The 19,086-nt window shown below is 40.5% G+C and overlaps 1 protein-coding gene across 10 annotated transcripts in view; it reads right to left on the reverse strand.

Annotated features, from left to right (window-relative positions):
- The window catches only part of LOC123750642 (sulfotransferase 1A1), a 39,202-nt gene extending 24,269 nt beyond the window's left edge, over window positions 1–14,933 (reverse strand). Inside the window, exons 1-4 of one of the 10 annotated variants that reach the window (XM_069320088.1) lie at window positions 12,166–12,677; window positions 10,624–10,731; window positions 10,231–10,373; window positions 7,348–7,555 (exon numbers count right to left, since the gene is read on the reverse strand). In XM_069320088.1, coding sequence (XP_069176189.1) covers window positions 7,348–7,555; window positions 10,231–10,349 — 327 coding nt within the window. In that variant the 5' untranslated portion in view covers window positions 10,350–10,373; window positions 10,624–10,731; window positions 12,166–12,677. Of the gene's footprint in view, window positions 1–7,347; window positions 7,556–9,748; window positions 10,374–10,545; window positions 10,732–12,155 lie in introns of those variants that run through there. The other 9 variants (XM_069320087.1, XM_069320089.1, XR_011226222.1 and 6 more) reach the window with 9 other exon arrangements.
- Between the last annotated feature and the right edge of the window lie 4,153 nt (window positions 14,934–19,086).

The following is a 19,086-nucleotide window of genomic DNA, read 5'->3' on the forward strand; positions in this document are numbered from 1 at the left end:
GCCAAGATAAACTTTAAAAAATCTTAAATGTTTACACGGCTACACTTGCTGAAAAGATCTCTTATTTAGACACTACTATATTCCACCCTTGGATGTGGGTGGGTTCCAAGAATGAACCCACCCACATCCAAGGAGGTAGATTAGACCCAACCTTCGTTTCAGCCTCCCTGAGAAATGCAGCAACATGGTCAGTTGAGCCCACTCACAAGCGACCACTATGGGGTCCAGATTGATCGTAAGTTAAATCTACCGACCCCACCTCCATCTGAAGCCTTTAACTTTGTTTTAGCAAAATGGGACCGATTTCAAAACCATTTCAGAGTGGCATAGAAAATAATATGTTCCCAAAGACATTAAGTCGGGCAGAACAAGATTTTGCTGATGCAATTCAAAGTGCACACAAACGCTATCCCACTGAAAAAACTATTCAGACACCAAAGATTACTGGTACTATTGCAAACGTGTTAGAACTCGGACTCAACAGCACAATGGTGCTATATAAAAAAAACAGCCAAGTGACCACAACAGGACTTTGTGAGGTCAAGGAACATGTGCAGCAAGAGACCAGGCTAATAAACACGAAAGTGGCTAGAATGGTGTTCACATCTGAATGACCACCTTAGAGGTGGCAGCAAATCCACTGGGCCAAAGGAAATAAAACACCTAAAAGCCCCACACCTTAAGGATCCGCATCAGAAGCGGAAGTACTGGCAACCAGGAGGCAGAAAGCAGCCAGTACTCAACTTGCAGATGTACTGGCAGTGCAGACCGGAATAAAGGTGGCACAGAATCTTTACAGCATTTTCAGAAGTTTGACATTAATAACCATTACACACTAGACGAGCACAATTGAACCAATAAAAACTCCAAGATTACATCCCCGAGATACTACAAAATATCCTATAAAATGATTAGGAACCTCTGCCCAGAGGCAGGCGCTGCACACTTTACGTTAATTAATCGAGCCTGGACTTCTAAAACTAAATCTATAGCTTTTAATAGAGCAAACGGTACCGATCCCAAAACCCAAAGATTCAGCAAAACCCAGGCCCATTTCTCCAAAGCTGAGCAGCAAAGACAGCCAACACTCTACAGACTTTAGTGGAAAATACCTAAACTGCACCATGGTATGTATGACTATAGACGAGAGGTTGGCTCAGTGGATTGTATTACAACTGTTAGCTCACTTTAACGACAGACCAGGAGGGCCGATATTCCTGGACCACGAGAAAGCCTTTGAATTGGCTATTCTCTGCTGCCTTGTTTATAAAGAGGTCAAAGTTAACCTGCTCTCCTGGACTAAAAGCTGTCTCAGAAGCAAGAGACACTTCATGGCACAGTTTCTCAAAAAAAAAAAAAAAAAAAAAAAAAAAAAAAGACATGAAAATGATACACCGCAAGGCGGTATTTTTAGCCCCTCCCCCCTTCCTCTTCAATTGTTTAATGGAAAGAACAGAGGTTAAAACTCCCACAACACTGCAGGCTGCCAAACTATGCAGACTGCTGTCATCATCAGAAAAGGAAGGGACGAGGCGTGCCTTGCACCCAAATGCTTAGACTGCATCACTGAAGAGGCAAAGCAGATTGGTATCAAACTCAACCCCACAAAGACAAAAGCCATGTCCATAATAAAAGCGAAGCCCAACGTGTAGCTCATAGTACAGGGTCAAGCAATTGAACGGGTGATCACTTAGTATATAGGAATAATCATGGACATAAGAATTTTAATGCCGAGGTCACTTTAGAGAACAGCGGCTCAGACAGCAATCTTCAGGTCACTAACCTCCCTCTCTGGAGGAGCCAATCTGCAAGTCCTTCGCACATACGATGTACAGGCAGTCAGACCAGTAATCCACTATGCCGTACCTTCACTCAAGTATCACACCAATAATTGAAAAAGCTTGAAATTGCTCCAAACAATGCTACGAGAACTGCCCTGGGAGCCCGTATGTGGACTAAACTTTAAACTACACTGGAAACGGGTTTGCCCTCTCTTCAAGAACGAATATCAAAGAACAGCTACGTTTATCAGCAAGATAATTATTTTCCCCTGATCCAGTCCCAGTACGGCAGGCCTTTGTGGTTGACTTTGCCAAAACGGAAACTCTTAGCCTGCCAGAATGGGAAATTTCCTAAACAATTAAAAAGCACGATTTTTGATAGCGTGATCAATCACACCCACGTTACACTTGTTCCCCGCCATGGGAGGAGCCTACCTTCAAAATAGTAGTAAAAGGTCTTCCGATTAAAAAGGAAACCTACAATCCCACAATCCTAAAGCGCATCATAGAGAAGCAAATGTGCAGCATTCCAGTAGCAGGAGCCACCCACAACTTCACAGACGGATCGGTTTACACAATATGAGTGCTGGCGCTGCTCTTTGCACGGACAGTAAACAGGCATATTGGAAATCATAAGGACCAGCATCAACCCAATCCGAGCCGTTTGACAAACAGGCATTCGCACATGCGATTGTGTAATGGCATTTCGAGTTTCGTGCAGACTCAAAAGCTGCACTTCAAATAGGAAAAAAGCAGTGGAAAGACTACGTGGAAATAATTACCAACATTTTGTATCTGAGCAGTCACTAAAGGCAAAAGACTCAACATCACCCTAAACTGGATCCCGTCCCATGTGGGAATCCCCTTAACACTTTAGTGCGCGGCACTCCCCGAAAAAAAAAGCGGGTTGTGCGCGCGGCGTTCTGGGCGCTCAAGCGTGAACACAAAAAAGTTTATTATCTTTTCACGCTTCTAACATCAATTCTCGAGCTACGTTTTTCATTTTGGTATCAATGCGTTGGCAATAAAATTCTCTACAAGATCATATGCATAAAATGTCACCCAAGCATTTGCTATCCCACCACGAAGTAAATAAACACGAAGATGACTCGCCGTGACACCCAAACAGGAAGTAAATGTTCATACTCTTTCGTTTGTTACCAGCCTCACAGTCATCCTACAGCGCTTATTTTGATATCACTGAACTCTCAATAAAATTCCCTACCCAGACATATGCCTATCAATGTCTAATTATGTTCCGCACGAGTGTGGGAACTGGGCGAAGCGTTAGCCGTGATTTCAGCAGCGACGACACTGTTGTGATGCAGCGCTTTGAAAGTTTATACTTATTTCACTGTCATGACATTATTTCTCAAGCTACGTATTTCATTTTTATAGCAATGTGTTCGCAATAGAAAGTTCTATAAGAACATGGGTAGAATTGGCCAACAGAGCGTCAAATAAATTTGTGGCGAATAAAATCTTACGCGTGTTTGTACCCGTGAGCGTAAATGTTTTTACTTTGCTCATGTTTTTTCAAGTTTATACTTGATTCACTCCGTTTTTTTTGTTTGTATAGTGTTCGGAATAAAATTCTCTACACAGACATATGCATATAAATGTAGAATCATGATCGCGGCCAACACAAGAGTGTGTGGAGTGCGCGATTACCCTCGTTGTGACACCAATTCAATAGTCTCTCCTCTAAGTTACAATACATTGCCGTTTTCTCAAATAGGCACAGTGCCTATTAGAGAAACAAAAATTTAATGGCAAACATATTCATACAATCCCCAAGTCGATCGAGTAGTATTTGTTTATTTATTTATTTATTTATTTATGCATATACAAGAATGTACATAAGGAATGTGAGGATACAAATATGGTAATTACAGTCTTGTAAAGCCACTAGCACGCGCAGCGTTTCGGGCAGGTCCTTAATCTAAGAAAATTTTAAGGAGGTAAATACTTGCAAAATTTATAGACAAAAAATGATAACAGATTACATGAAATGAAAAAAAAGATGAGAGAAAATTGTAGGTACAGTATATTAAAGCACATAGGTAGCCAAGATTGATTGCAATGACAGCTTGAATGGTAGTTGACAACAAATTGGTAGTCACAATACAGCATATGGCTAGCACATAACAGAAGACAGCAATGAACACAATGATAAGGTTGTTTGATATTACATAAAAATTAGGAGATTGGGTAACACTAGGTACAGAGCATATTTAAAGCTCAGTGTAGGAAACTAAGAAGATGAAGTTAGGTACTTTTTGGTTTCGCTTTTAAATAAGGCAAAAGTTTTACAGTTTTTCAATTCACTAGGGAGTGAGTTCCATAGACTAGGTCCCTTAATTTGCATAGAGTGTTTACACAGATTAAGTTTGACCCTGGGAATATCAAAGAGATATTTATTTCTGGTGTGGTGATAATGGGTCCTATTACATCTGTCCAGGGAGAGTTTCAGAGCATGGTTTGCATTAAGAACAGGGTTTTGTAAATGTAGTTGACACAAGAGAATGTGTGGAGGGAGTTAATATTTAGCAAGTTTAGGGATTTAAACAAGGGAGCCGAGTGTTGTCTGAAAGCAGAGTTAGTTATTATTCTGATAGCAGATTTTTGCTGTGTGATGATGGGCTTAAGGTGGTTTGCAGTGGTAGACCCCCATGCACAGATACCATAATTAAGATAGGGGTAGATTAGTGCATAATATAGTGAGAGGAGAGCAGAGTTAGGAACATAATATCTGATTTTGGAGAGTATACCAACTGTCTTAGAGACTTTTAGTTATGTGTTGAATGTGGGTGCTGAAGTTGAGTCTCTTGTCTAGGAATAGGCCAAGAAACTTGCCATCATTTTTATTACTGATGTTAATGTTGTCTATCTGTAGCCGAATTGCATTTGATGATTTGCTTCCAAATAAGATGTAGTAAGTCTTTTCGATGTTTAATGTTAGTTTGTTCGTTGACATCCATAAGTGGACTTTTTTTAATTCATTATTCACAACATTATTTAGTGTATGTGGGTTGAGGTTTGAATAGATAAGGGTAGTATCGTCAGCAAACAATATAGGTTTGAGAATATTAGAGACATTAGGCAGATCGTTTATATATATAAGAAATAGAAGAGGTCCTAAGATGCTGCCCTGTGGCACTCCAACGGTAATTGGTAGAGTGGAAGAAGTTGTATCATTGATGGTTACATATTGGTGTCAGTCACTAAGATAGGATCGGATGTAGTCAAGGGCAAGGCCTCGGATTCCATAATGCTGGAGTTTAAGTAAGAGGTAGTTGTGATTAACAGTATCAAAGGCTTTTCTTAGGTCAATGAAGAGTCCAATCGGAAACTCATTTTTGTCAAGGGCTGAGTAGATAACGTCAAGGAGACTAATGATTGCATCGTTGGTGCTCTTTTGGGACCGGAAGCCAAACTGGCAAGGGCTGAGTATGTCGAATTTTACGAGGTAGGAATAGAGCTGTTTGTAAATAATTTTTTCAAATATTTTTGATAGAATGGGTAGATTTGATATTGGTCTATAATTGTAAATACCCAATATAACACTGTCCGTAAATTTACTTCGTGATCCGACAACCGGTTAGGGAAACCGCCCGTAAGTCCAAGTCGAAAATCCAGGAAAGTGACATTAAATGAGAAAGCTGATGAAATTGCTAAATTGGCAACACGTCATCCATTGATATAATCCAACCCAGCCTACAGTACATGAAAGACTCACCAAAAAGCTCATCTCAACAAAGCTTATCTACACCAGAGTAGCAGAATGTTCGCCCTCTGTAATATGTTATCTTCAGAACAACAAGTTAAAAAAATTAAATATCCAAAAGGAATCCACAGGTAAATAGCAGTTCGGTTATGTAGATTACGTCTAGGTTACAGATGCAACTTGGAGATTGGTGAACCCAGAAAGAGTGCACCGTCTGCCAAACAATCACAAGTGTCACTTTTTCGCCGCCATCTGGAATGTGAAGCAACCAACGACCTTAGAGGAGCTTTAAGAGTACTCGAATCTTTCCGTAACCACACTGATGCCTTCAACACTGCCACTCTTATGGTAAAAAAAAGGCATCCAGCAGCTGGACACCCTCAAATACTGTCAACCCCGCGACAGCAGCCCGACGATTAAATTTTACCACTAACGAGCTATTCATGCCCGTGCCACCTTTTTGGTTGCTTAATCTTCATCAATCAATCGGTAGAATTGCGAATGTACTCCCAACACCTGTTGTACCTGATGACCTTCCTGCTGCCACAACTGCTACCATACCCTCCGCCCTGGTCGCAAGTCTCACTGCCTTCACTTCCACTCTACAGACTACCACCAGATCGACCACGAAAACTATAACAGACTAGAACCACCCAAGGCCCGGGTGGCAAAAACAGTATTTCCTTCTCCAGTTCCCAACACTCCTACCATCACTATCTCGGCAGTAATGCCAGCAGACGTGCCGTTTACAAAGTCTAACAGCACCACCAATGCTCCTGAAATAGCTTCTACCACTAATCCACGACACCCGAGCCTACCTCAGGCTGCGGGATTAAAGACACCAACTACGTATGTTACAGACTCTTCAGACTAGGAAATTTTAGGAGGAGTCTTTCGCCACACCACAAATATCACACCTACTTGATACAAGATGACCTCGAAGAGGTCACCTCACCAAACTTCAACGACAGCACTGATCAGCCAAAGTCTCAGGCAAACAGAAAACTGAAAACCTGGAGGGCTATACTAACCCACCAGCTCCATAATTGGTACCGCTAGCCCTTCGGGGCTGAAATTCACAATGAAAACCCAAATACATCCCCAGATCTTTAGTATCAGTTACTGATCCAGATAATGGATCTGGAAGAGCTTGTACTTAGGGTCTCCATAGCCCATTCTACTTCGAACTTTTCCTTTAAGCAGCCGACTCTTGGCAATAACAAAATACTGTTACTTATCCGATCGACACTGATGAGCACGAACCGCCCAGTGAAAAGTAGAGTGACTAGATAGCCAGAAAACACTGCCCATTATAAAAGTCTCACTTTCCAACCTCCTTCCAATCCTAGAACAAAAGGGGAAAGTATCCTAAAGTGTACAGGTTACGGCAGTGAGCGAGACAAGATGGGTGTGTGCAAGCCTGCACGTCTTGTACCCACCGTTTTATCGAGCAATAAAACCCACTGGCTCTCGGCCGAGCAGGGTTATTGGAAAAACCAAACTAGTCAATAGGTAAACCCCAAGTGGCGGCAGCTCAAGGAGGGAGAGGAAAGGGTCTATACATGTCCACTACACATGGCTCCCACGTTTAAAATTTGATCCATTTATTAAAGAAAACAGTCTTGTCAATATTTAGATTGAGACTTAAAAAAATTCAAATGAAGGAATAGAAACTGCAGGATTAGAGAACATTTTACCGATATTTATCTTCAGTAGCTGTATTTTAACTAATACTAATCGTTTGATTACAAACCTTACGACTCTTGCTTCGTGAAGCAGTGATTGCAAATCCAACCATTTTATTCCCATAAAACCATTAGAACAGTAACCAACTCTGACCTTTGTGGTTTGAAGAAGGCTAGGCGGAAGGAGGGTGCTGGGCAGGTGGGTCTTCATCACTCTAGGAGCAGGTAGAGCCTCGCTAATCTGCAGAAACACTCCATCTTCTACCTTCTTGCCTGGACACATTTGACGAAACATTTCTGTGAACTGCTGAGGATTCTCAACAGTGCTTCTGATGGTCTTGCTGTCAATCATCATGTCAAAACTGGAAATTTGTTGTAGTTATTATTATTATTACTACACCTACCCAGAGCTGAAATACTTAAATTTAATCGCTTTAGAATAAATACATTCGAGTTTATTAAATCACCAATTATGCAATAAGTTCTAGTAATACATATCTTTATATAAACCCATCCAGAAGCACAAATACAGGATCATTCATATATTCAACCCGTTCTCGCAAATTCGTATAGTCAATATTGACTTATTAACTACGTGTATAGGTGACGTACTAAACATAGATACCCTTAAAAAGCTTCATAGAAAACACCGACCTTACCTAACCTTGTTAGTATGTTAAGATAAGCATCTTATTGCTTCGTAATTACAATTATTACTTAACCTATACCTATAATAAGTTTAGTAACAATTGTAATTACGAAGCTATAAGATGCTTATCTTAAGATACTAACAAGGTTAGGTAAGGTCGGTGTTTTCTATGAAGCTTTTTAAGGGTATCTATTATGTTTAGTATGTCACCTATGCACTTATTTAATAAGTCAATATTGACTTTACGAAAACGGGTTTGCAACATTGCAACCGATATACGAATGGTTCTTTGCTAATCTCACATGTTGCACCCGACAGTTAACACAAGACTTCACATATTCAAGCACGCATTAACATCACGTGCACAAACATGTGGTAATCATGAGGTAATAAAGAAATTTAAACCAAACACTTATCGTCACAAAACTATCACCATCTTAAAACAATATTATGCTTCACGTCACAAATTTTATATGACCTATACCCAGGGCCTGTATTCCGTCACAGGATATCAGTCCCTAACTACTTAAGTGTCCAACCTAATCTCTGGTTAAAGAGTTACAAAAACCATGTGCACCATAGTACAAAGATTGACGTTCTAAGCAATTAGGTAGAACTTTGTACTATTGTCCGGAAACATTTAAAAACGTATTCCAATGCCTAGTATAACATTTACTTTATTAAACCTCCGATTGCACGTAATAGACCTAGGAAAGGTTAGGTTAATTTGTCTTTGCAACTACAGTGGAAAAGTTAATTTATCGAAATTCAATAGTATTGATCCCTACTTTTCTAATTAGGTTGTACATCCGCACGTACTACTGTCATCCTTCGTCCCAATACAGGGGGACAGGTTTAATTGTCAGAGGTCCCATTTCCTGAAAACAACAATGTAGTGTGTGAGTGAACAATTTATTTAGGACAGTTTGGCATCAATGCTAAACTGAATTATCCAACACTGACAAAGAACCAATCACCAGAGTCAGACATGATAATTTTGCTTACACACACACAAGACCAAGTGTTATAAATATTTACCCAAGACATCCGAAGCGATTGCTTCACATGCATGACCTATTTTATGTAACTACAGTATTGAGCCAAAGTATTTGGGCCAATCATGAAGATTGGTCCAAATACCAATTTGGTAAATATACCAAAAATTGAAGTCATTAAAGCCTTCATGAAAGGCTTTAGTGACTTCATAAATGCATTTAACCGTAAAGCCAGGGTAAGCATCCCAACCAGTATTAATATAGCAAGAAATTTATGACATTTATTTCCTGCAACGACTAGTATTTAGTCTGCCAGCCCCCCCCCCCCTTCCCCCTCGTGTACATGGAACATTTATAAAAGGTGGCATCTCCCCTCGCCCAGCACCGCCTCAAACACTCTTAATGACGAATTTACAATTCCCATCCCTCTTTTTGCAACTAATAAATCAAGCTGGGCCGAGGCTTTATTACAGACAAGTACAAACGCTCACAAAAATGTATCTTGACCTTTCTGGACTTGTGACCCTGTGGTCCTGGGTGCGATCCCAGGCGCCGGCGAGAAACAATGGGCAGAGTTTTGTTCACCCTATGCCCCCGTTACCTAGCAGTACAATAGGTACCTGGGTGTTAGTCAGCTGTCACGGGCTGCTTCCTGGGGTTGGAGGCCTGGTCGAGGACCGGGCCGCGGGGACACTAAAAAGCTCCTAAATCATCTCAAGATGACCTTCCCAAGTGCTATATAGTCTTAATGGATTTGCGCTTTCCCCAGATAATGCCCCCCCCCCAAAAAAAAAAAAAATTGTTTGCCAGCACTAATCTGAACAACCAACCACTGAACAACCCATCTTTTGTATTCTACCAACGTAAAGTACAAACACAGGAAATGCTAAAAGGAATAATACTTCACACAGTCTGATTAACAAATTTTATCTCAAGCAGCCAAAATTGTCACATTTTATCCACATCCGGTGCAGTGTTAAGCAGGAGTAACCGTTTTATGAAATGTCATATTAAAAAAAAAAAAAAAGTCTGGGCAAAATTTTTTATTTTCTGCCAAGATAAAATGGTTAAGAATATTTATGAACACTATTTTAAAGAACTTTTGCAAGATCTTCGCTAATATTACATGGTCTTCAACATTAAAGGGAACTATTCTAAGGTACGTCTGCAAATTAGTGAATATACTGCTGCTTGCTGAACTACCATTCCGAAAAAGTCTTCCATAAATGCGATCTAAACCGGAGCTCATTTAGAACTAAGCAGCTAAACACTAATTAAATCTTTTAACCACACCTACCGATTTATTAGGAGCAATCAGACTATACAGTAATTATAGCCCTAGTCCCGGGCGTTACCAAGACAATCACACTGATAAACCAAGAATGTGTCATACTCTATATGCGGTGCTCTGATGAAGATGGGCAGGTTGCCCCTCTGGTTCAGGTCGGGGTTGTGAAGCATCGTCCACACCAACTCCAACATCCAGGTCGTCCCAGACCTGGGCATTCCCATCACAAGTACGTCACCTTCAGTGAACTGAAGAGAACATTATTGTAGTATACATTATAGAGAACATACAAATGTATACATTTTACACCCACATATATATATCGGGGGAGAGTGATCTAGGCACCGTTCACCCACCACCCTCCCGACCAAGTACATTACCCATATTCAAGTGTCATCAAAGTAACAATAAAGACATTACATCTTGTAGTTGCAGATGGCGTCAGCATATTTGGTGAAGAGCGTCGGGTCCAGCCTCCGGGCCTGAGGCGGACCATACCTTTGTTGTAGAGCGTCTGTTCCTGCTCCATCCTGGCCAGCCACTCCTCGCTCATGTCCTCCACCTGGTGACCACTAGCCAGCTCCGTATTCATCTTCCTAGGTACAACTACACGGGTCGTTATGGCAGTCAAGTCATGAAAATACCTGGTCTATGTCAGGCATTACAGTGATAGGTAAAGTGTCAGTACTTTAATAAACGTGTTTACAATTTGATGGCGAGGATGATTATTTGTGGATGCGTGACATGGCCCCATGTCAGGGCTGTGTCGGCCGATGACCTGTTATGTGACGCCAGGGATGGCGGGTGGGGATATGACAATATTAGTTGGTAAGGGTATTAGGTGAAGAATGTTATGAAAGATGGGTAGACTATGTGGATCGGGGAGGGTGGGAGAGATGTCGAAGCTCAACCAGTTCCTGCACTTCTATTCAAATTATATAAATCGACAATACAACTATACTCTAAAACTACAATTAAAGTAGTTATTTCAAACGGAAAAATTAATGTTCTTAAAAGAGGAAATGGAGCGTAACTAGCGCCACCAGTCATCGCTCATTGGGTGGGGATGTTTGGGCAGATAGAAATCTAACAGTCACCAGACCTACCACACCACATACTGAACTATGCAACACCTGCCTCTGCAAGAATCAGGAGCACAGTATAATCTGTAAATAATGCCGTGCAAGTTAATACTGGAATCCGAAACTTAATTTAGATCCGATAGATATACAAATACCACACTTGTCATTAGGTGTATATACAACTTTACTAAGCGTGTCAAAACCTGACGGGAAAAACTCCGCCTACTTACAACTACACAGTCGTTATATTACCTTCACAACACTAAGTCCACCTACAATGACAAGCCGACCGACTAAGAACGTGGTGGTATATATTTTAAATACACACAAGTCGCATTGTCAAGAACTGGCCTAATGGTCAGCGATAAATCCAGACATCAATGTATATTTAAATAGTACAAACTCCCTGCCATTGGCGGGGCGCGTTACCAGCAATTACTTTGTCGTTTCAACGCTGCGTTATTGAAAGGTCAGCACAGAAGCCAACTTAACCCATAATAGAGATGGACCAAAATTACATTCACCAGATTAAATGTGTCATCCACTGTACTGTTATGCCATTCCTGCAAGACACCAAAGAGTTGCTCAATAAAGAAAGATCACTTGGCAAGGAAGGCAGTATTTACAGCGTGCATAGACCGCGAGGAGCAGTACCAGCTGTTCGGCTCGTACATTCCCTCCAACATTATATTTCCTCCATACAGCATCGGCAAATAATTACAACCATTTTAATATTTATCTACTTATACTGCACAATTACACCAATCACAAGTGTCTTTTCACAAATAGAATAAATACACCCTGCTCACTCCAAGAGAACTACTGCATTTGGCAACTACTATATCTACACAAAGTTATTAAAGCAGTTGGTTATACAGTCCCTAAATTATTTTCACAGTTTAACTATAGTCTTCCCTGAAGAATATTCATTTAAATACGTCAACACACTTCAGCTCACGTTGTGACACTGAAGGTGGGAGGAGCAGCAACACAACAGCTCACAACAACACAACACATATGACCGGCCATTGGCTGAGGCTCCACCAAAGTCAACACCCCAGTGTTACCAACTCGGCTAATTAAGTACTCGCATCCATCTAGTGATACCAATTCAGTGTAAAAATTAATGCTTAGGCTATCATTTTAAAGATAATAAAAAAACAACTGTAAGTGGACATAGAGAAAAATGAGGCACAAAAATTTATGTTAAAGAAGAACAGTAGAATGCTTCGTTAAAATAATTGTGAACATTAATTTCGGTTGTTTCCAAAAATCTCGCCCATTCTCACGCTTGAACAAACGTTTAAATTAAAGGGGTTTACTTCACAATAAGTGTAAAAACCTTGGGCCAGATTCACGAAAGTACTTACGCAAGCACTTACGAACCTGTACATCTTTTCTCAATCTTTGGCGGAATTGTTTACAATTATTAAACAGTTAATGAGCTCCGAAGCACCAGGAGGCTGTTTATAACAATAACAACAGTTGATTGGCAAGTTTTCATGCTTGTAAACTTTTTATTAAATGTAACCAAAGCCGTCAAAGATTGAGGAAAGATGTACACGTTCGTAAGTATTTGCGTAAGTGCTTTCGTGAATCTGGCCCCTTAACTCTAGAGGACAATGACCTGTAATTGGAGGGGGCATTTTGGTGGCTGGTATCCATAGTGTAGAGCTCACTGGTCATTACGGGTGAGAACGAGGGAACTGTACAGCGATCTCACCAAAACCTGACCTAACAATTAATGAATCTTTACATGTGCACTATGGAAGGAAGCGTAAACATTAACATGCTTTATAGAGAATACAAGCGTGGTAATGTGTAGGTTTTTCTCCTCTTAAACAACATCAGCATCAGTAGCTAAGATGACAAAGTGAAGGTTTTCTAAGTTAGACAAACGAGCATCGACCAGTTTTTGTCTATCGTCAGCAGAGTACGATAGCAGTGATATCCTGGATCCGGATTCACAAAACAGTTACGCAAGTACTTACGAATGTGTACATCTTTCCTCAATCTTTGACGGCTTTGGTTACATTTATTAAACAGTTTACATGCATGAAAATTTCCCAATCAACTGTTGTTATTGTTATAAACAATATCCTGGTGCTTCGGAGATCATTAACTGTTTAATAATTGTAAACAAAGCCGTCAAAGATTGACAAAAGATGGACAGGTTCGTAAATGCTTGCGTAACTGCTTCGTGAATCTGGCCTCCAGACTGATAGACAACACCCACTAAAATCAACATGGTTACTTAATTATAGTAGGCACCTTACCCAGGGATGTGGTACAGTCATTGGTCGGCACCTTACCCTAGGATGTGGTACAGTCATTGGTCGGCACCTTACCCTAGGATGTGGTACAGTCATTGGTCGGCACCTTACCCTGGGATGTAGTACAGTCATTAGTCGGCACCTTACCTGGTTGATACCTGGTTGATGGGGTTCTGGGAGTTCTTCTACTCCCCAAGCCCGGCCCGAGGCCAGGCTCGACTTGTGAGAGTCTGGTCCACCAGGCTGTTGCTTGGAGCGGCCCGCAGGGCCACATACCCACCACAGCCCGGCTGATCCGGAATTTCTCTTAGAAAACCGTCCAGTTTTCTCTTGAAGATGTCCACGGTTGTTCCGGCAATATTTATTATACTCGCTGGGAAGACGTTGAACAACCGCGGACCTCTGATGTTTATACAGTGTTCTCTGATTGTGCCTATGGCACCTCTGCTCTTCACTGGTTCAATCTTGCATTTTCTTCCATATCGTTCACTCCAGTACGTTGTTATTTTACTGTGTAGATTTGGGACCTGACTCTCCAGTATTTTCCATGTGTATATTATTTGGTATCTTTCTCGTCTCCTTTCTAGAGAGTACATTTGGAGAGCTTTGAGACGATCCCAATAATTTAGGTGCTTTATTGCGTCTATGCGTGCCGTATATGTTCTCTGTATTCCCTCTATTTCAGCAATCTCTCCTGCTCTGAAGGGGGAAGTAAGTACAGAGCAGTACTCGAGACGGGACAACACAAGTGACTTGAAGAGTACAACCATTGTGATGGTATCCCTGGATTTGAAAGTTCTCGTAATCCATCCGATCATTTTTCTGGCTGACGCGATATTTGCTTGGTTATGCTCCCTAAACGTTAGATCGTCGGACATTATTATTCCCAAATCCTTGACATGCTGTTTTTCTACTATGGGAAGATTCGATTGTGTTTTGTACCCTGTATTATGTTTCAGATCCTCATTTTTGCCGTACCTGAGTACCTGAAATTTATCACTGTTAAACAACATGTTATTTTCTGCTGCCCAGTCGAAAACTTTGTTGACATCTGCTTGTAGTTTTTTAATATCTTCAGCAGAGGTAATTTTCATGCTGATTTTTGTGTCATCTACCCTGGGATGTGCATGAACATTTCTTTAAAAACTTATGATGACAAAAAAATCAGCTGTGTTATGCCAAAAATTACATAGAACGAGAACTTCAAGAAATTGTTCTAATTTATGAGTTGCTGTCATTATTAATTTTTTTCTTGATTCAGTTGTAAGAGATAAATACATTAGAAAAGAGATTTCATGAAATCTGAAGGCTGAGAGGAATCATGCTCTTTGTCAATGTTTGGTGAATCTTTGGAAAACTTGAGTGTAGAAAGTAAAGTGTCAAAGAAGCATCTCCTAAATTAATATTCTCTAGGATGCCTTAAATTCTCCACACGAGTCTAATCAAACTTTGCGGCCTGGTTGACTGTATTACAGTATATGTAAAACTAAACTCTTATTCTTTCTTTTTTATATATAATAATAATAATAATAATATACTTACTAAAAAATGAAAATATTGAGTATAGTTTCATATATAATGGTTGATATTTTTATTATCCATTGTGTGTGTGTGTGCACACTCACATAGTTGTGCTTGGGGGGATTGTGCTTCGGCTCTTTAGTCCCACCTCTCAACAGTCAATGAACTGGTTATCTTGAGATGATTTCGGGGCTTTAGTGTCCCCACGGCCCGGTCCTCGACCAGGCCTCCACCCCCAGGAAGCAGCCCGTGACAGCTGACTAACACCCAGGTACCTATTTTACTGCTAGGTAACAGGGGCATAGGGTGAAAGAAACTTTGCCCATTGTTTCTCGCCGGCGCCTGGGATCGAACCCAGGATCACAAGTCCAGCGTGCTGTCCGCTCGGCCGACCGGCTCTGGTGTGCAGATTCCTGAGCCTAATGGGCTATATCATATCTACATTGGGAACCGAGACATGATCACTTCTTTATAAAATTCTCTGGAAATAAAAGACTGGAAAGAACTAAAAATGTTCCTTGTTGTTACAAATTCCACCAGTCTAATAAACCATTACACCTCCAAATTCCAACATCATAGCAAATCGATTGATTCTTATTTTATTGCTTGGAAATCTTTATATCTTTCATCTTGACATCAATTTGTGGAAATTGCCTTAAACAATTGATTCTATCATTCATGAAACTCCTGTAACAAATTCCACGTAATGGAAAAGAAGGGGGGGATAATATGGTGCTTTTACCATATCAGTTACTTGGAAGGAAACTAAAAGATATTTTCACCATATCAGATATTTAAGGCGTCATGTTGTTCTGTATGGAACTAGAAGACACTAGTCCTTCGGTACAACTTCTCAAATAAGCCACAGGGGTCTAATTTAACTTTGCGGTTTCTATATAAAAAATACAAAAAACATATATGTTCGGGAATAAAATATTCACATATTTTATACTTATTGTATTAGTTATTTTATGTCTGTTCATTACGATAACATCTATTATGAATATGTATAACAAAATACCATATGTGGAATCAGTTGCAGTTGGAATGACTGAAGGTAAAATGAAATATGTTATGGGTTCAGTACATGTCATAGCTGGTTCCCTTGCGGTAATTCTGGCAACTTTGGGAATTTTCACAACAATTAACACAAATAAAAGTATAAAAAGTGAAGAAAGAGAACACAGGAATTTCGAAGCACCATAAAAAAGGTAGGAATTTTCCAAATATTAAATTAAATGGATGAGAATATATTTAATAATTGGGCTAAAAAAGACCAAACTGTGTGTACCAGGTGCTTGGTTAAAAATACAATAATGACAACAATTCTTAACTTAATATTCTCTAGAATGCCTAAAATTGTCCACCCGTGTCTAATCTAGCTTTGCTGCCCGGTTGACTGTCTACAGTATATATAAAACTAAAATTCTTATTCTCTCTTTTTTTTTGTTTAAGTAAATAAAATAATATTATATATTTACTAAAAAATAGAAATATAGTGTATAGTGTCTCACCTAGTTGTATTTGGGGGGATTGAGATTCGGCTCTTTGGTCCCTCATCTGAACTGTTAATGAACTGGTGTATAGATTCCTGAGCCAATTGGTTTCTATCATATCTACATTTGAAACTGTGTAAGAAGTCTGCCTCCTCATCATCATTGCCTAATGCATTCCATCGGTTAGGTATGCTGACACTTTTCTTTCTACACTTAAATTTTCCGAAGATTCACCAAACATTGACCAACAATACGATTCTTTTCTACCCTCAAATTTCAAGAAATCTCTTATCTGGTGAATTTTTTTCTTACAACTGAGTAAAGAAAAAATAGTAATAACAACTCCCAACTTAAAATAATATTCTCTAGGATGCTTAAAATTTTCCACGCGTGTCTAATCCAGCTCTGTGGCCTGGGTGACTGTATACAGTATATTTATACTACACTCTTATTCTTTCTTTTTTTGCTTTAGTAAATAAAATAATATTACTGTTATTTAATACTTACTAAGAAAACAAAAACAAATTGAGATTATAGTTTCATATATATACACTGGTTAAATTTTTATTTCCGTCAAATGTGTGTGTGTGTGTGTGTACTCGCCAGTTATGCTTGGGGTGGAGGATTAAGCTTAGGTTCTTTGGTCCCACCTCTTAACTGTCAATAAACTGGTGTGTAGATTCCTGAGCCCATTGGACTCTATCATATCTACATTTGAAACTGTGTATGGAGTCTGCCTCCACTGCCTAAGGCATTCTGTCTGTTAGGTACTTATCATTGTTATATTTTTTCTTGACTCAGTTGTAAGAGAGAAATACCCCAGATAAGAGATTTCATGAAATCTGAGGGTTGAAAGGAATCGTGTTGTTGGTTAATGTTTGGTGAATCTTTGTAAAACACTGCAATAGAAAATATATTTTCATTAAGATGAGACTTGGGGTAATAATGTACAATATAACCAGAGCCGAGAGATTTTAGACTGGCCTCTTTATCATTAATATTGTTCGTTCTTTTTTTATTTACTAACAGATGAGGATCCCAATTACCCTGCAGAACTTTACATTTAAGCTGAGAAGATGGTATCACTAATATGGGCTCTAGGAGTAAAAAGAGAATTGAGGACCAATGATAAGCTACAACTGTCAGGAAGTCTAAAGATATTAATCATGTGGGGTGAATTAAAAACAGGTTGTATTTTAGGTTTGAGCATTGTAGTTGCAATCCAACCTGGATTGCTAACTGTTACGGAATGCCTTATCGTGTTATTGCGTCGCATAAAAAAATGGCACTGTTATTTAATAGTAATATTTTCAATATTACAGGGAGAACAAGGTTAACGACCGAGAAGGTCGTTAACGGTCAGCACTGTTACGGCCCTAATGGGACGCAACCGGGTTCTTTTCTGATGGTATTTGTTTTTGGGTATCCGGCCCCAAGTTAGTAGAGGTTTTCAAGGGGTGCACTCCGTAATGCAAGTAAAATCAACGGGGGAGGTACATTAAACACACAAGTATACCAATTTCTATATATATTCCTTTTCCACCACCATATATAAATAAAAGTCACACACGGGAATTACTTGTACACAATATATACAGCTTCGTCTCCCTCTGAAGACGCTGAAGACACTTAGAGACGCTCACTCTGAGTAGCCTTTCCTGGTTTCCTCTTCCGTGGCCCAGAACCCACAATGAATCTATCCTGGCCATAGGCCAGCCAAATCACAATCCCACTGGGTGCCTCGTCGTGATGGCCTACAACCACAGTCCAGCCTATAGCTAGCAGGTACTAATCAGCCGCGCTGTTAGGCCACTCCACGACTAATACTAGGGTTGCGAGCCCTAGGCATGAGCCTCCTGTGACTCGCTGGTCACTCTCCTCGGTCGGCACCGCAGAGGGTAGTCTCTTCCACCAGCCAGCCCCAGATACGGTGATTCCCGTCGCTGCCACTCCTCAGGCAGGCAATTACACACTCAGCAGAGTTTGTCCGGGGGTGGCTCACAGCTTCTACAAAGCAGACTGGTGAAGAGACCTTGGCTGCCTTGGGTAGACTGATTCACCGTTCATCACAGCCGTCCTAGGTTGACTCTGTGAAAGCAGACACGTCATCAGTACTGGGACACTACATGGGACCACTAGGAAACTTCACTTACTAGCTTAGACACAAACGTCCACCTCTTCGCTCCATAGATGGCATTCACTGTCTAAGTGCCACCTCACCTGAGGTCAGCAGCGGCTACTTCACGAGCCAACTAGGACAGGAATCCAGCGCCTATTGCCGGCATATCCTGTTACCACTAGATAGCGTTGTCCAAGTTGTGGGGTTCTCGGGAGCGGACTCACAGATGGCGTGGACTTCACTGCTCCGTGCTCGGGCGAGGAATTCTGGTTCGTAACAAGCACGCGGTGTGGCACGTCCGGTGGTGAGAATTCTGTTAGCCAATCAGAATCACCGGGCGAGGCAATGAGTGCTGGTTGGAGCATGAACTGAACAGTACTCTACTCACTCCTGGACAGGCCCCTCATATGTGTTGGGATCGAACTGTCTAAAACCCAACACATTTTAAATAGGTTTGTTCTGCAAGTGCT

Source organism: Procambarus clarkii, unplaced genomic scaffold (assembly GCF_040958095.1).
Source record: "Procambarus clarkii isolate CNS0578487 unplaced genomic scaffold, FALCON_Pclarkii_2.0 HiC_scaffold_97, whole genome shotgun sequence".
In the NCBI taxonomy this organism is placed as follows: domain Eukaryota; kingdom Metazoa; phylum Arthropoda; class Malacostraca; order Decapoda; family Cambaridae; genus Procambarus; species Procambarus clarkii.